The sequence below is a fragment of the Hermetia illucens genome, chromosome 1, assembly GCF_905115235.1.
Source record: "Hermetia illucens chromosome 1, iHerIll2.2.curated.20191125, whole genome shotgun sequence".
NCBI lineage: Eukaryota > Metazoa > Arthropoda > Insecta > Diptera > Stratiomyidae > Hermetia > Hermetia illucens.
In genome coordinates, this window is record NC_051849.1 from 26,222,915 (window position 1) to 26,241,489 (window position 18,575).

General features: G+C 44.3%; 1 protein-coding gene across 1 annotated transcript in view; it reads right to left on the bottom strand.

Moving 5' to 3' along the window:
* The window catches only part of LOC119646503 (semaphorin-2A-like), a 182,530-nt gene that overhangs the window by 17,091 nt on the left and 146,864 nt on the right, over window positions 1–18,575 (bottom strand). The window contains exons 9-11 of the mRNA XM_038046959.1: window positions 15,948–16,304; window positions 768–996; window positions 89–425 (exon numbers count right to left, since the gene is read on the bottom strand). Coding sequence (XP_037902887.1) covers window positions 89–425; window positions 768–996; window positions 15,948–16,304 — 923 coding nt within the window. The remainder of the gene's footprint in view (window positions 1–88; window positions 426–767; window positions 997–15,947; window positions 16,305–18,575) is intronic.

Sequence of the window (18,575 nt, forward strand, 5' to 3'; positions counted from 1 at the left end):
TAACATAAAATGAAGCAGGATCCGTGGCAAATCAAGAATCAATTAATCACACTCCAGTTAAATAGGGCAGGGACACTACCCAACTCACCTGAAGTAACCCCAGCTGGTAAGGCTTACAAGCGCCCGTGTCACTATCCCAGCCACAATATGGATCCCGGATGCATCGGAAGCAACTGTCGTAACGTCGATTACACATTGCCAAATCGATTTGTTTGACACTGTGATCGGTGGCGATGTACAAGGACGATGTCTTCTGGCTGATTTCCATCTCCCTAATCGGCTCATTTTTAGCGATTTCCAAAATGTCCAGCAGATTCGACATTCTCTGGCCGAATTTCGTGAACTGGACAATTTTGTAGATGGTACCGGTCGTTGTGCCAACGAAGTATACTAAGTACTCTTGATTTAATCTGTCTATTCTAATTCTGGAAAGATACCAAAAAGTATCTATAAGAATCCCTGTTTATGCAGTTCGAAATGCTTCGGAAAAAAGGATTTTCCTGTAAATATCAGGGTCATGCATTTGTAAGGATCAGCCGACTCATAGAAGTTAATAACGATAACGCTTGATTCCTTCAAAAAATTCAGCTCTTTATCTTTAAGATTGCAAAAAACATCTACTAAACCACATGACCTAATTACGGAATAGCTCATTTACGCCAGATATCGGATAAACAGGAAAATATTCAAGCAATTTTCATAAATTATCATCTTCTGACCTTTAGAAAGCAAACCAGGATTTATTCTACTAAAACTTCAGTACTTACTTATCCACAGCTAATTTTGTTAGGACGACGTCCCTTTTGTAGAAAACGGGATTTGCAAATTCATGGTCCACCGCCTTGTCCATAAGTGGATGTTTCCGGATGAAATTGAGGACGGTATCTGGCAAACTAGTTGTGTCGTTACTACACTCGCCCGGACGCGGTTCAGGAACTTTGGAATTTAGTACTGGAAGCCAAGCGGAGGTCGATGTGGCTTGCTCTTTGAATTTTCCTGTGGATAAATGATGAATGCTTCATGAATTATTGATGTAACTAACAAAAAAGTACGCTTAGGTTATATTTTGGGCAGCGAATAAAAGCTGGGTCATGGATAGAATTAATTTGTATGGAATAGGAAATGATGGAGGCTGAGAGAGAGGCTTTTTACCAGAACTGCTTGTGAATTTAGCTGTGAAGGATATTTCTTGTTTGTGCCTTCTATCCATCCGGCGGTATTTGAAGCATCTGCATGATTTTCTTTTTGTCTAGTATTTCTATCATAACTAATTTAATCAGATGCAACGTTTACGGATTTAAAAATATTTTAGCCCAAGGACGAAGCTTCTCCAACTTTTTTATGTTAAATCTCATTGCTTTTGTTGCTATTGCCAGGACTGTAATTGATTTCACAGTAGAAAAGCATGCATCCCACTCCAACCCTTCTAAATTTCTAATGGAATCCCTTAGTGCTTCCTAAAGATACGTCCTATTACTTGATACTTTTACCCTCTAATCGGCACGACTACTGTTATCTTATTTGAATATCGACATGACTTTTGATTCACCTTGATGTGAATACTAGCTAGAAGTTGCCTTCGAGCAGACCGGAAGAGCGCAGGGAACGTCCGTGATTAGGTTCGTCCAACCGACGAAGATCTGTTTCCGTCTGGGCCACAGCAAAAGCCTTAGAGAACTGCAAGCCATAGAGATCTCAAAGCCAAAGTGAAGCCGCCCACGCCGAGGGCTTCATATCACCGGAGGACGAGCTCCTGGCAACCAACCCGGTGAGAGTATACGTCGAAGGTAAAGCAGCGGTTACCAGCGCTGTCCTGAAACCAATAGCAAGGAATTTCGGAAAACGGATTGACTTTTTCCAGCCTGGGAGCCACTGTCTTCGAACTGAAAGTATCGAGTACCAGTCATCGTACTCCTGTCTCAAAATCATCGGCTTCTGTGGACGACGCCAAGGAATGAAGACCGACCAGAAAGCCACTTTGCGAAAACCAGTGGCAAAGCAGAAGTCCGCTGAGGGCCTCCTCAAGAACTCGTATCAGAAGGCTATTTGTCTTTCAAACAAGATTACGAGGAGTGATAAAGACAGTACTGTCGATGAGCAGGACTAAGACCACCTCGCTGGATAACGGGCGGATGATGAGGAATATAGAAATTAACAAATGCTAGAAAGACCAATAAAAGTGGAAACCTATGGTCTTCAAACGCAACCGATATCAGGATGAGGTCGAACAAGAGAGCAAGAAGAGCAAAATTTGGAAGGACTTGGACTCCAAATATCCTCTGCCGTCAATATTAAAGAAATGAAGGTCGTCCAACATAACCTTCAGAAACCTGACATCCCCTTGGACAACTGGGTGCTGATCAAGGAGACAAAACTTCAAGTGCGCAGCCAACCTATCCTACTCCATATAAATGGAAAGTGCTTGGAGGTACCGGAAAAGGAGACTATAGAACGCGTTTCGTAATCAGGAACGCGTAGGTCCGTGTTTCTCTCCGCAAAACAGGATGACGACTTAATTCCAGTCGACGTCGCCAATAAGTTCTTGGAGGAAATGAAGATCGACGGTCGCAAGCAGACCATGCTTCTAGTAACGCAGATAAATATGCAGCAGTTGAAGTGCACCCTGACTAAACTATTGGTTTACGGAAGGAAGATATCAACATCGCTTTGAAACAGGAGTCCTTGATCAGAGGAGTTCGAACCATCAATGAACTCTAAAGCAAATGTTACCCATACTATGGGATGATGGTGGCATTGATCGAAAAAAACCGAAAGCCGGCATTCGGACCTGAATTCTAACTATCTAATCGGAGCAGCAAAAGCGGGGAATATATATGTATATCTCCTCGACGTCACTAGCTCACGGCCGGTCAGCTTGAACAGAAGACTGACTATATCTGATGTCTATTTTGGAGTTATTTCCCCCAATTAATTGAAAGATATTTCGTTCTTCTAATTTACAATTTATTCAGAACTTCATTACGAATGCATCACGGCCTTTTACTTATTGTATTTTCAAGAAATCGTTGAAAAATATTAAATTAATAAGGTTTAAATTAAGGTAGAGTATAAAAAACGTACCAGTCAGATCAACGGACGAGACTGGAGAATCGTTGACAAATGTTATCCTTGACAGATGTCACCCCAGCTTCATGTCAGACCGTCAGCTGTTTCCACAGCCATTGAATGCTGCGGCAGAAGATAATTCACAATGACGCTCAGGTTTGCCTCTCCCATGTGCTGCCATATCGCTCGGCCCCCTGCTGAAATCGTGAGGGTTGAGCGAAGCAAACCGACCATTTGATCCCTTCAACGAGGGTCACTGGGTGAATCTGCCTCGTCGAAAGCCTTCAGCCTCGACAACGAGACCAAGTTGAGCCCGACTCGGACGTGGAGCTTAAACGAGTGCTCGCCTCGTTCCAGAGCACTAAAGGGGCCCACGTATGGTGGTTACAGCGGAATCCGAGAAGCGTCCACCTTAATAAGGATCTGGGCACACATCTTGGGGTGCCTGGGGGTGTTCACCTCCGCTGTCGCGTATCGCGACGGTGGAGTTGGCCGCATCTCGGAAACTGCGTTCCTGAGCGGAGGCAGCATTCCTGAGTCGCTTAACCTTGCTCTGATGTCCAGCATAGGGTCGGCGGGGAGGCACATATTCTCTCTGTACACCATTCTCATAGGGGTGGTCGTGAACCCCCCTCGTTGGGCTGTCATGAAGCCGAGGAGGACGAAAGACAAAGACCGCAACTGCGACGAATCGTCGCGAGCGCAGAATCCATTCTCGACATAGGCCCTCGGCAAATGATTGCGCCGCAACGTTAGACAAAGGTATTGCTTCATACCACCTCGTAAACCTGTCGATAATTGTGTGTGTGAGTCTCCCAAAAGGCCGATGATATCAAGATGGATGGTGTAGAAGCGCTTGGTTGACCGAGGGAATACACCTACTTTCTTTCATACGTGCTTGTTGACTTTGCACTTCTGGCACGCGATGCACTGTCTGGCCCAAGAGTTTTCGTCCTTGTTCGTGGACGGCCAGAAGTAGTTTTCGGTGACTAACCGGTTCGTCGGACAATGTGACCTCCGCGATCCAAGACAAAGCATCTGCAATAACATTGTCTTTTCCAGACACGCGCTAGATATCGGAAGTAAACTGGCTGATATAACTCGAGTGCTGAAGTTGGCGAGGGTGCACTTTGTTAGGGTTTTGCTCAAGCGCGAAAGTAAGGGGCTTGCGTTCCGTGAACACGGTGAACGGCCTGCCCTCAAGGCAAAACGGAAATACTTTCTAGCGAGGTACGCGGCGAGTAACTCATGATCATAGGCACTGTAGTTCCGTTGAGCTGGGTTGAGCTGTTTTAAAATGAAGCTGAACGGCTGCCAGATCGACGAATACAGCTAGGAGTGTATCTCACTGAGGAAATGACGCCAGTGTTGCGTCAACAAGCGGTTGTTTGACCGACTCAGACGTATGGACGACTTCAGCAAGCCGAGTAACCACGCGGGAGTCTTTAGTTTCCGGCTCATACAAGCAGGCGTTCAGGATTGCCTGGTGTTGAGCGGCCTTAGGCAAGAAACGGCGATTGAAGTTTAACATCCCCAAGAACTTTCGCGGAGCCTTTACCTTGGCTGGTAAGGGAAAGCTCTTTATCGCCTCAACCTTGTCTGGGTCAGGTTGGATTCCGTCAAGGGTTATTAAATGGCCCAGAGATTTTAACTTCCTCGGGAGGAATCTGAACTTTTCAACGAATCCAGCCTGAAGGAGAGGCTGAAAAATGCACTCGAGATGTTTCAAGTGCTCAGATTCTGAAGAGGAAGTGACCAAAACATCATGCACGTAGACGAAACACACACACAGTAGACACCACTTTGTCCTGTGGAACTTTAACCACAGGACAAAGTGGATGAACCTCTGGAACGTCTGCGCAGCTTTGCACAAGCCGAAGTCATCCTGGTAGACTCGAAGAGTCCGGAAGGTGTGCAGATAGCCATTTTCGGAATATCTTTGGGAGCGACAGGGATTTGATGATACGCTTTGGCTTGATCCAAGGTCATAAAAACACGGCAGTTCGTAACCCACGCAAAATCATGGATGAGTGTAATAGGATATCGGTCTCGGACTGTCTGCGCACTCAGACGCCTATAATCTCCTCATGGCCCCATTCGCCGTTTGGGGACCAAATGAAGTGGAGAGAACCAATAGCTATTGGAAGGTCTGCTAAAAAAGAAACCGCTAAAAAAGATTCACTTAATAAGACGAGACTATACAGTCGTTAACAAATGTAATCCTTGACATTTCATACTCGACATTTGTCGCCGCAGCCTCCTAGTAGGTCGTCAGCTACGGGCAGTAAATGCTCCGGCAGAGGGGAATTCACAATGGCGTTGCTACCGTGGGGGAACGAAGATCTGTTCAACCACTGGGGGCAGAAAAAAAAATTCAAGAAGCTGACCAAGGAGGTTTTAGTACCTATTACACGCAGTAAATAATGGCATCCATATAACGAATGCCAGCTGCTAGTTCAGACGCACTTCCCCGCTAGCGAGGAAGCCTATGAGTCAGAACCTCGCTCGGCGGTTATGCAGCCCCAGCTGCTTGAGAATATCAATTACCAAGGTCAAAGTCAACTGGGATATAAATAGTTGACAGCGCATATAAATCACCGAGCCTAGACGGTTTAGTGTCAGTCTCGCTTCAAAAACAACAAGAAGAAGCTGGGCCGTGACTTGTAGAGATTTATCGGAGGAATGAGTCAGTGCCGTACGTAGAAAAAAGTCCCGTCGCGCGATCTCTCCGGTGTTCTAGTTGATAGTTAGGGATAAAATTCTGGGGATGTGAGCTTTAAAATATTAACGTTGAAGTGTTCCCGTTATGAGGGAGATAAAAGGGTGCCCGCTACAAAAGGTATGTCTAAGGGCTGCAAGATGCGAACTCGCCACACATTCAACCAAAATGGAGCTGATACCATCTTCTTTCAAGACAATTGTAGCCCAATTCCACCTCCCGTGGGTAAAGTATCTGGGTGTAATCCTGGATCCTAAGTTAAATTGTAGGGTAAATGTTGAACTCGGCGTTCTGTGTGCCCTCCATACGTCTTGCATAGTACATGAGAGTCCTAGGGGTTTAACGATGGGAGGGTACTGTGCTGGCATAATTTCACTTTCCTCTTTAGACACAGATGATTTGATGACAGCAATTAGAGCTCGACTGTGAGTGGAAAAGCGGTACTGGTATGTACTGAGTGCAAGCTCAACATTCATACCAGTGGATGTGAGGACTATCTAAGACCACTATGGGGTACGACGCCCAAGTTGAACGGCGCCATTATACGTCCGAGACTACACGGAATTCTATGCTCCAGTGATATGGGTACAACCAGAATGAAACTCCCTTAAGGAGGCCAACTGCAAATAAACGGACGGGTAGCACATCTTCCAGGAACCCTCCTGCAACATATGTTTTCAGAGGGCTAACTCGATTCCCATAGTATCAGGTAAATTCCGCTGAGGCTTCATGGCTACTTAAGATGTGTCCTACCGCAGACTTGGATTTGATTGTCCTAGATCGTGAACTACGTGGGGCTGACTGCCTTGCAGTGTACAGCACACTAATTTCTTCGGCCAGAATGTCGACTGAGATCATGATTGCCACTGCCACCATTGACTCCTCAAATGTAATTCTAAAAGCGCTGCAAACTCTCGAAACAATCAGGGGATAAACTAAATCCACTTCCTTTCTTCTTTGAGAGTGTGGAAGCGCCTCCTCCTAACAGGTGACGCGGTAGATAGAATGAATGGCACTACTCTGGCAACACTCTGGCTAAAAGTAGCAGGCAGCCAACATTCGATTAACTTTTTTGCAATTGCCTGGGTGGCACTAGTTAACTTTTGCTAAAAACCACAGCCAGGTCATCAGCAAAGCCTCTTCTGCAACAGAGAGAATAATAATCATATAATTCATGCTATCTTGCAGCATTTTGCATTTTTGGTATCCATTGCCAACACGGCACAGTATCCGCCAGAACTCAACGCGTCTTTTGCAAGATTCACCTTCGCACTTATGTATCCGCCGTAAAGTGGTCACGGCGACATCGCTTCTAGCGATCCAAGAAGTCATTGCCAGTATCGATATGACTGAAGATGACTCTCCCCGTCATATTACCCATTGTATGCAACAGGCAGATTGGGCCATATGATGCTGGATATCCATGTGGCTTATTGGCTTTGAGAAGCTGCACCCACCATTGTGAAAGAAATATTCCTTGTTTTATGTATGCCACTACAAAGCTCTGTTAGGCATGCTATCCACACCTTGGGCCTTGTTGTCGCCGATCCTACCTTATGTTCCGTGTGGACCTCAAAGATATTTCTGGTAGTAGGATATGAGAGCTGCTATTCTTCATAAACGCAGAAACGACTAGATTATTTACCCTTGTCCTTCCTGTCATGGCCGAACCGATGGTTGCCGTCAGGAACTGCGCTCGAACTGCTGGTAGTTAGTGAAACGAAAATAGCCTGGGTTATCTACCAGTTTACAAGGCGTGCCCCTCAAATAACGATAAAATTGGACCGATGGCTGCGATGAGAAGATCACAAGCAGAGTGACAGCTCTCAGCATACCGCCGGCACTATGTAATACCCAGCATTTAGAAGAGTTTAGGACGCATTGAAGAAAGGAACGATATACTAGTAAATCAACCATTGCAAAGCATCGCAGGAACTACTCTTCCACACGATCTATGAAAAGGGAATCAAAGTAACCATAATGGGCGAGCCAGTAAGAGCAATATAGAATGGTGGAAATTACGACATCCACTAAGTAGCATTTACATATATTTACATCGGGCCCATTTTAGGCATTTTCCATTACTCTTGCCAGAATTTTGAGGGATAGGTTCTCGCATTCCTGGCGAACATTCTCCTTAAGGGCTTCAAGACGTTTGTTGTCGTAAACCCGCGACTTAAAAAAAAACCTTTAAAAAGAAGTCTGGAATGGTTAAATCGGGTGATCTGGGCGGCCGGTGCAAATTGCCAAAATGAGAGATTAGGCGACCCAGAAATTCTTCCTTCAGAATATCCTTTCTGGCTCTGTAGCGCGCGCCGTCCAAAGTCGTCGTTTGGCCTGCGACGTTCTCAGAGAAAAATGTCCCGATGACTCCTCCAGTGTTAACAGTATACCCCGCAGTAACTTTGAGCAAGTGTAATGGCTTTTCGCGGGTTATACACGGATTTTTGATGCCCCAGAAACGATTATTTATTCACGAAAACGCTAAGGTGGAAATTATGGTTAGGGACCGCCGGCTAATGCCCAATTGCATGGCATGTCGTCTGGTCGATGTTCCGGGCTCCTCTTCGACATGTTAGGCAACAGTAGCGATATTTTCAGCACAACATGCCAGTCGGCCTTGGCAAGATCTCGTGTTGTCTCAATCTCTTCAAGGTGAGTGACCAAACGCTGCAGTGTTTGTCCAGCTGGTGGCGGACGGCCAGGAAATCAATTAGAATGGAAACAATTACTCCGCGTTCTTGCCGAATAAACCCATGCTGCGCTTGTTTACTTCACAAATGTCAAAACCGAATTCACAATTGGCGCCATTTACAGAAGTTATAGCGTTTTCCAATAGAGTGATTACTTTTACTCCCCCTTCTACATTTCCAGGGTAAAGGTCTCATAAACAAAAATGCCAGTATTGGCCCGCGAAAAATCATCGTCCTTCTGGTATTCTACCAAAAGCCATTTCACTCCCGCAAAAGTTAAAATTTGGCAAGATGAAGTATCATCGGACCATTCCATAATTTTTTAAGACCATCGCGACTCGGTACATCGTTATGATGACAGATTTTCTGGCTCAAAAAACTAAAGAATCACAAGTCTACGACAGGAATACTTGGTTTCAGCAGGATGGACCACGTGCCATACTTCAAATAGGAGCACCTGCATAGTAACGGATATGTCACATACGAAACTGTTTCACGGAGAGATGACATACCCTGGTTTCGACAGGCAGCAAAACGAGTTTAATAAGGGATTATCTTGCGCCAAAGCTTACTATCCGAGGTAGACCAAAACCCTTAGTCGCAGCCTCACCTTGCTCACCCAGCTTCACCGAAAATGATTGCTTCTGGCACTTCCAATAAACTTCAACTAGTGAAACTTAAATTTAATTTGGGAATATTGCTTTACCGAGTAATTAACAGTCAAAAAATATTCACAAATTCAATTTATTTGCTGGTAGCTCAAATTTATCTTAAATTAGGGGAAATGATAAAAAGATATAAACAAATTCAAATTCAATATTGCTCCTTGTCCATGCGATAATTCATCCAATAATAGCAACATTTATTCAGTAATAACCCTAATTACATTAACAAAAGGAGAGGCTTCCGAAGAAACATGAAAATCATCCTTCCAAAAACATCAAATTCTGTAGAAATTGACGTAAAACATTAGAAAATAATTTTCTCATCGCAGTGAATAGAATACGGAAAGTCCTAATTAAATTTTCATTGAAAAGGAACTTTTCATCTATATCATTGGCAAAAATTTGGTCCTTTTGAGGAATTCCTGTAAAAGCATTTAAATGTCGATTCACACAAGCATGAATTGAGGAGTTTTAATATTATCCTCTGATCCTTATGACCTAATTAAGCTTCAAAGTCAATTGTAGAAGATTTTAAATGAAGTTGATTCAATTCCAAGAATCGCACAATAGGGGATTGTAAAGAAAAGAATTGTGCATTATGACGACGGTAATATGTATATACCTCCATGCTTGCCTTCTGAAAATTGAATTTGACTCCAAGGTTAAATCTTTCAATGAATAAAATTGAATTTACTTGAACGCTCAAAGTAATTAACTTTACTTGATAATTCATAAAGATACTCGGAAGTTCAAACTTTGTTTTGTTATGAAGGTCGCATGGTACCTAAGAAAATTTATCTGAACCGAAAGCAATATGATGGCGAGCAATATGTACATGCACAGGGCACGAATTTGTTTTGAGATTATATGTCTACTTAATGCCCCGCAGTGTCGTCCGCCCTGTCACCATCTAGGTTTCTGAATGTTGGCCGACTATAAAAGACAATGAATGGCGTCTCGCGGTAATGGAGACGAAAATAGTGAGTTGGGATAGTGACGTAGCACCGATCGTAGAAAAATGCAAGAGAGGCGAGTTCAATGGTATTACCAGGTAATGCGCGCCAAGATGGGTCTGAACATTGAAGCCGATGATAAGCAACCAAAAGGCTGGTCGGTATTCTGGATGGGCATTTGAAGGTTTCGTCACGTCAATCGGTATCCCGGTTTTGCGCCGAGGTCCATCAATTCGATATCCCTAAAAGCTGCCTGGCGTGCTGGCCTACGCCATCGCTTCATCTCATTCCTACGGATTAAGTGACCCAGTGGCCCACCGTAACCTCTTGAGATGGATTTTATCCACAACCTGACGGTTATGGTATCGCTTGTAGATTTCAGCGTTATATAAGCTATTTGGTAAAAAAAATGTACACCCCTCTTTTTCATGTACGGGGACCACCTCCCCCTTAGATTTGACCCAAAACGATGTAACTCACTATATGCGTGAGCTTTCACACCTTCCATCAAATTTGGTGTTAATCGCTATAATCTGAGAAAAATGCGTGTGACAGACAGACAGACAGTAAACAGATTTTAGTAAGGTTTTGTTTTACAAGCACAGTATCCTTAAAAAAAGGATACTGTGCTTCGCGAGACCCGAGGGAATTAGCCAAACATCCTTTGTGGTGGAATGGCCGCAGTAGCTTTTTGATAGAGGAGAGCGGACGGAAGTTGCTTATTTTACTAGAATTTCGGATGGATTCGACCTGTTGAAACCCTATTCAGGTTTTCCAAAACTTGTAAGGGTGGTACCATATATCACTCGATTCTCCTTACGATTAAAAGGACCGATCACCCCACTGGAATACGAGTAAAGTCGACGAAGAGTTCTAGGCCTTCTCCAACAATCAGCCTTGGCGATCAGCAAGGCCTACTGAAGGTCGAAAGTAGACCTCGAAGCGCAAATGTCGTCGAAGATCAAAAACATCCGATTCTACTACCTTCGGAGCATTAGGTGGAGGGGGGGGTGGGGATTTGGTCCGTAGAACCATCAAAATCAACTCTTTTTTCCACTTTCTCCAACTTTCCTAGTCGCCTCACAGAAGCGACCATTCAAAATATTCGAGGATACAAACCAATCATGGCCGAGACACTGTTACAGGAGCAGGCAGACATCATTAAGGAGGTGGAGACGTTGGAGAAGAATTACCGAAAGGACGGTATAGGGCGTAAGACAACCGAATATCTCGAAAGGAAGATTGGAGGAACTGAAGAATGAATACTAGGTCATCCATTAGAAGTTGACCCGATTGCTGGGAGCGGAGGACCCGTATTTTACCATCTACCTAGAATCGGAGGCAAAATTAGCAGCAGTAAATGTCTTGTCCCAGAAGGATCAGTAAAATGTCAGTGGTCGCGCAACCGTGGAAGCAGCGGGGCCGACATGGTTATGGCTAGGATAACTGGCGAACACGGTGATAATTCGCAGATGTCATACCTCAGGAGCTACCAAAGTTGAATCTATACAAATTCCGGTAGTCACGGGGCCCAGCAAGGAATGGAGCCAGTTCAGGCAGATTTTTAAAGCGGTTATTCATTCGAGCCGTGCGCAAAGGAATATACAAAAAATGCAGTACTTACTCGGGTACTTGCAAGGCGCCGCAAGGGAGACGGTTTCATGTCTGCAGTTAACCAACAGCAACTACGAAGCTGCGCTAGCTATCCTATAAGAACGGTTCGCGAATACCCGGCAAGCGGCAACGGAATACATGGACTCTACCCTCGACATGAAGAAGCTGGACTACAGGTCCGTAGTCGATACTATGGCCATGTATATCATAATTTTCTGGCTGGTCTCCGCAATCTGGGATACCCGACAATGGAGAAATTGGATAACGAGATACTTCACATCTTTGAGGAGAATATGAGGGATCTCAAAGATTTTCCTCAGTGGACAAGCTCTGCGCTTTTTTGTTAAAGAGATATCAGCGTCTCGTAGCCATCAAACAACAATCGACAGCACCATAAATCGTTTCGTCGGTTCAAAAAAATCCACCAGTAAAACCCGTTGCTTGGAATGCAATAAGTTCGACCATACCTTGCTTCTCTATAAGAAGGATGTACAGGCCAATGCAGCGAACAAGCAAGATACCGGAGTCGTTATATTGGCAACAGCACTAGTGAGGACCACCGACCCGGATGGAGGAAGCATTACACTGCGGACTTTGATCGATTCAGGATCACAAGCCTCATTCATATCATCAAAAGCAGCAAACAACAGACTGGGTAAGTGTAAAACGTTCGCATCGATAACGGGAATCGGTGATGTACATGCGGTAACCATCCGCAAGGCAGTGGGATTAAGGATTGCCCCAAATTTCGAATCCATATTCCAGTTGAGGCTAGAAGCATATGTGCTGAATTACCTAGCAACTCTGCCAAATGAAAATTTTATGCTCGACAAGCCTGAATGGACGAATAGACTGCGACTCCCTCATCCCGAGTTTAACACAAAAGCAAGCATTGATTTGATACCAGGCGCCGATACATTTAAAGAGATTATCGGAAGACGCATGAAAAAAGAGAATCCGCTAATGGCGTAATAAGCAAAGTTAGGTTGGATACTATCAGGCAAAGGGCCCGCGAAAGAGAATCAAGTGAAGACTGTGTTATCAAACATATCAACCATCGAATTCAACCGCGCTCTGCAACAATTCTTCGGCTCAGACAGTCCCCCGGAGGGAGACTAGAGAGCTGCACAACGAAAGTACGCCCGGTTTTTAATGCGTCAGCGAAAAAAACGACCGGGGTAAATCTAAATGACAAGCTGCATATTGGACCTAAGTTGCAAGAAGATTTGGCCCAGATCTAAAATAGAGGAAATGGGAGTTCGTGATCTTAGACATATCGAAAAGATGCTCCGGATGGTGAAAATGCAGCCTTCCCACAGGAATTTTCAGCGGGTCCTGTACAGCCCTGCCAGAACCCTACCGAGGAATACGTCCTCACCTATGTACCTGTCAGCCAGAACATTACACCAGATGGCAGGGGATGAGAAGGCAAGATATTCTGTGGTGGCAAAACATATAAAAGAGGATTTCTACGTGGATAACTTACTAAGCGGTGTGGAATCAATGATAGCAGCAATGAACCTGATCAAGCAGATAACGGCGTTGTTAAAATTAGGCGATTTTAATGCAGAAGATCTGACAAACGGGAATCGGATGGGAAAACATCCTCCCGGAAGAAATTCTAACTGCCTGGAAAGGTATCGAGGCCGAGTTACCACAATTGGAATATTGCCGTGTACCTCGCTGGATTGGTTATTCCGAGAAGCTACGAAGCAAACTACACGGGTTCTGCGACCCGTCGGAATCCGCATACGCCACAGTCATCTATAGTAAGGTTACCAAACTGGATGGTGAGGTAATGGTGTCGCTGCTCTGTACTAAAACCCGTGTGAAGTCCTTGAGAATAAAAATGGCTTTACCGAGATTGGATCTCAGTGGGGCATTGTTGTTAGCAGAAGTCATGGAGACTACAAGATCCACTTTGCAACTGCAAGAGGCACTCGTGTACTATTACAGTGACTCGACGATCGTGCTGGCTTGCATAAAAAAGGAACCAGAGAAACTAGATAATTATGTATTATAGCAAATTTAGTGGCTAAGATTTGGAATATTAGCCAAAGGACCTAGACCTGGGGACATATCAGATCAAAGGAGAACCCCGAGGACTGTGCTTCGCAAGACATCAGCCCGAGCGGATTACGCAAATATCCTTTATGGTCAAATGGGTCGCAATGGCTTTTTGATAGAGGAGAGCGGACGGAAATTGCTTTTTTACGGGAATTTTGGATGGATTCGACCTGTTGAAACGCTATTCAAGCTTTTCGAAATTCGCAAGGGTGGTACCATATATCACTCGATTATCCTCACGATGAAAAGGACCGATCACCGCGTCCGAATACGAGCAAAATCGGCGGAGAGTTCTACGGTTTCTCCAACAATCAGTCTTGGCGGAAGAAATTAATGCGGTTACCCAGCCCATCCAGCCCCCCGGTTAAAAACCCACTGCAGAAAAGACTACATCGATTCGTCGATAAGCAGGGCCTGCTCAGAATCGGAGGTCGACTTCGAAACGCAAATATCACTGAAGATCGTAAACATCCGATCCTACTACCTGAGCAGCATTATGTTACGCAATTAATTATTCGTGAACCACACATGCACCCTCTTCATGGTAGCACCACGGCAGTCTGCAATCTATTAAGGATGCGCTACAGGATTCTGGATGATCGGAAAGTGATACACGACGAAATACATCGGTGTATTACCTGCGTAAGATACACAAATCAACAGAAGCAGCAGTCCAGATCCCGCCAATCCCGCCATTCTTGCATCGTGGCGTAGACTACGCCGGGCCTTTCAGTGAACAGAACAGATACCAATCATCATTTCCCGAACCAGAACTTACACTTGGAATTGACGAATTCGAGGCTATGAAAACCACAAGAGATTGGGGCATTAGACAACTGGGTTATCGATAAAATACCAAAAAGATCATGTTACAGGATGGAATCTAAACGACTAGTAGGACGGTTGCTGTTATGTGGAGCTGTAAACCTTCCACTAGGTCTCAGTCCACCACTAGCTATATGGACAAAGGGGCCACGCGAATCAGAGGCTAAAGATTGGCTACAACCATTGAGCTTGATATCCTATGGTATGCATAATCCTGAGGGTTCGTTCAGATGGTCAATGCCAACAAAGCGGTGGTCTGTATATTGACTCCAGAAATTTTGGAAGCTGATGGTCCAGAAATTGATGGAGAAACTATTGCCTCTGTATCCGACATATCAAAAACAAATTGGGAGTCGGAATGAGCCCCACGTTGGGCTCCGTTTTTAGTAGCTTAAATTTGTGATAATTTAATAGAGCGGTGGGAAGTAGGATTTTGGAAGGAGGATAACAGAAATGCTAAAAAGTATTAAATAGGAGGGAAAGGATCTAGCGGGGTTGAAAATGGGATCACGAACACCATGATCAATCTGTCAACGCAGAGTGAAACAATTGAGGAGTTCCTAAGTTCGCATTGTCCAAAATTGCCTAAATCAATTAAGCATGATACTAAATGGCCCATTTTCAAGCTGCATCGAATGGTATAAACACTTTTTCCCTACATCTCTCCTTCAGGGTGAAATTGACTTTTATAGTCGGCTCTACATTCAGCGGTCTAATGTGTTGAAAATCTGTTTTCCGCGTGTTCTGAAAAAGGACCTTTTCGGAACATGTGACTTCGACCCTCGATTGTTTTTGCAGCTATTAAAAAGGGTGGTAAAATGTTCAGCATGTTCTAAAACGGCAGCGGTTCAGCACTATGAAAAATAAATCTGAATAAAAGACGATTTGTCAACTTGACACTTAACTCCTAGGGACCCTTCACACCCACTTCCATAGAAAAGCCTGTCTGATAGTAGTGATCTCGGTGGATTTCTTTGTAAATAGAACAGATCGATCATTTTATTTGCACAAATGCCAATACCTGACCTGGTGGTCTAGTTTAATACAAAATTAATTCCATGATATTAACTCCTTTGACAGCCTTTCAATCGCATTAGCTATCTGGTCCTTGGGATGTGTGTATCCAAGATCTAGTTCAAGCAATAAATAGCATCACTTTGACTGGGGCACTTTATGTATATCCTTTCAAGAGTAAGGAGCGCAATACTTTCTACTTTCCTGGTTACAATGGGAACTGCAAACACAGCAATATACACGTGTGTACCCTGGAATCGTGAACTACACCGTGCCCTGGATTGCATTTTCCCCATATTTTCCGAGTTCTCCCGCACTGAATTGCACTTACCTGCAAATACTGCATTAATATCTCGTATATCGTAGCTACAAATTGCCGATCCGACGATTCCGTTGGTATTTGTTGTGAATGTTGCATAAAATTTGCTGTCATCGCTTGCCATCTTGTAAACGGATTGTATCTCATTGAAGTAGAATGGAAATTCGCCAGAGATACTGCAATTTATGCGAGCCTTCAGATACGTCGCCCAATTTTGACTGATCATGTACTTTCCACCTTTATCATTTTTGCACACTCGTGCAATTCGCGAATAGATTGCTTTTCCGCAATTTATATACTCGACGGCACGTTCCCGAAAGAAAAAGTACACGTAGTCCCCGATGTCGAAGGATCCAACAAAGTTCGGCTCTGCAATTGTAAGGAGAAGAAAGTCAGACAATAAAATTTGATAAGAAATGAGAAGGAAAAAAACATTATTAGAAAAAAATGCAATAAAAAGGACATACGTGGTGCACGAGGAAAATGGGGTTTGCTGGATATACGGGCGGTGACAGAATCGAAAAATTAATGACCAAATAAATAACTCGATTGCGATGAAATTGAGTTTAAAGCTCGTGCGAAGTATCTGACGATTTGGAGCGAGAGGAAAGCGCACTCGACGCGGTAGATATCGATTTGATGAACGGTTAAGATGGGTTGCAGGCATGTGACCTGAGGAATGTTGCTATAGGATGTGGGTCAAGAGACCGAGAATTCCAACAAGTACCGCAGGGAGGTTTCATTACATTGTTAATGGGAGAAAAACACTCATTTTCCCAATGGCGCAGAACATCGTGTCTGTTGAATCTTTTAATTAGGAATCAGCATTTACTTCTGATTACTAGTAATTTACGGATTAACGACGAGGCAAGGGTTGTTGGAAATTGGAAACTCAAAGCATTTATTTGCAATTGCGACCTGAATAATTTTCTGAACAAATCGAATTCGTAGTTCATTAACTTTCGCGCATTGCACAAGAATGAAGGGTCCCTTTGACTTTTCAAACTTAATTATGAAGCGACGATAAAAAAATATCATTCTTTTGATATTACACTTGTATTGGTCCAGTTTGTTGGATATCTCGATTCACTTAGAATGGAACTACAATCGGAACCAGGGCTTCAAGGCAATTATTATAATGTATTGCACAGCACAAGAGACGCTCATCAGGACAGACCTAGAGCATGTATCCTCGCGAGAGAAACTTTGCATACTTTTCTGTGTCTGGACTTTAGTTCCAGTGACCTAGTAGTGGTCAAACTGGAGGAGGGCGACCATCACAGCAACAAAGGAGGCCAACCTCTTGATAGGCTGCGGCGCCAATGAATGGCATACGCTTTGGCTCAGCTCGGAATTCAACTAGAAAGATGAATCTTTCTTTGAGTTTATTATTAATGAAAATCTATCGGTGTGTAACGGGGTAGTACACCAAACTTCCACTTTCCCAGCTCTGAGAACTGTGATGACAAGAGGCGGTCTTGGTTGGACTACTGCCAGAACATTTAATGCACTAGCGAATTCGCGAGGCTCAGTAAAATTCTGACCATCCTTTCTTGAAAAGTCGGAGGGCTCCTGACGGAATCATCTGATGCAACCTTCAAGCTGCTGGTTCAGACGCACTTTCCCGCCAGCGAGGAAGACTGTAAAGCAGAGCATTACTTGGAGGATTTGCAGCCACCGCAGTCGTGCGAAACTATCAAATCGGTAATTACCGAGGATAAAATCGGCTGGGCTATAAACAGCTTCTCCGTAATACTGCGGAAGTAGCAGGAAAAGGTTGTGTAGTGGCTTGTTGAGATTTACCGGGGCTGTATCTCTCTGGGATACGTACCGCAGTCTTGGAGAAGCGCACGAGTGGTTTTTGTACCGAAAGCGGGCAGGCGCGGCTATGACTCCCCGAAGGACTTTCGACCAATCAGCCTCACCGCTTTCGTATTGAAGATCCTCGAGCGGGTCTTGGATGTCTACTTAAATGCGACTATGGAAAGAATGCCTTTCTCTAAGTCCCAACATGCTTACCTCAGAGACAAATCAATACAAACCTTTCTCCACGAGGTTATTGGCACGGTTGAGCGATCACTGCACTGCCTTGTTGAATATAGGTGAAGCATTCAACAATGCTATGATAATACCAACTCCATTAAAGAAGTCTTGACCAGTATCATGTTGAGAACCAGGGTGATCTAGTCGGATTTGGGAGGCAACCACTTCACCACAGCTGCAAACAGAGGCACCCCCCTAGGGTGGCGCCATCTCCCCGGTGCTCTGGTTAATAATGATTGACGAATTTTTTTAAATGCTGGACAGGAGCAGTTAAGAAATTAAGGTGGGGGCGTAAGCCGACGACTTGGTAATATTATTGTCAAGGATGTTTTCCTCCATTATGATTGACATCACGGAAGGAGACTTGCGAAAGGTGTGCCTGTAGGCCGCAAGATGCGGACTCGACATAAACCCAATCAAAGCGGAAGTGATGCTATTCACCATCAAGACAAGGGTACCTGAATTCCGCCTATCGCGGCTGAATGAACAAAGTTTGGTTCTTTCCTCCAATGTAATGTATCTGGGTGTAATTCACGATCCAAAACTAAAACTGCGAATTAAGAAGGCCTTCTATGCATGCAAGAGAACATTTGTAAA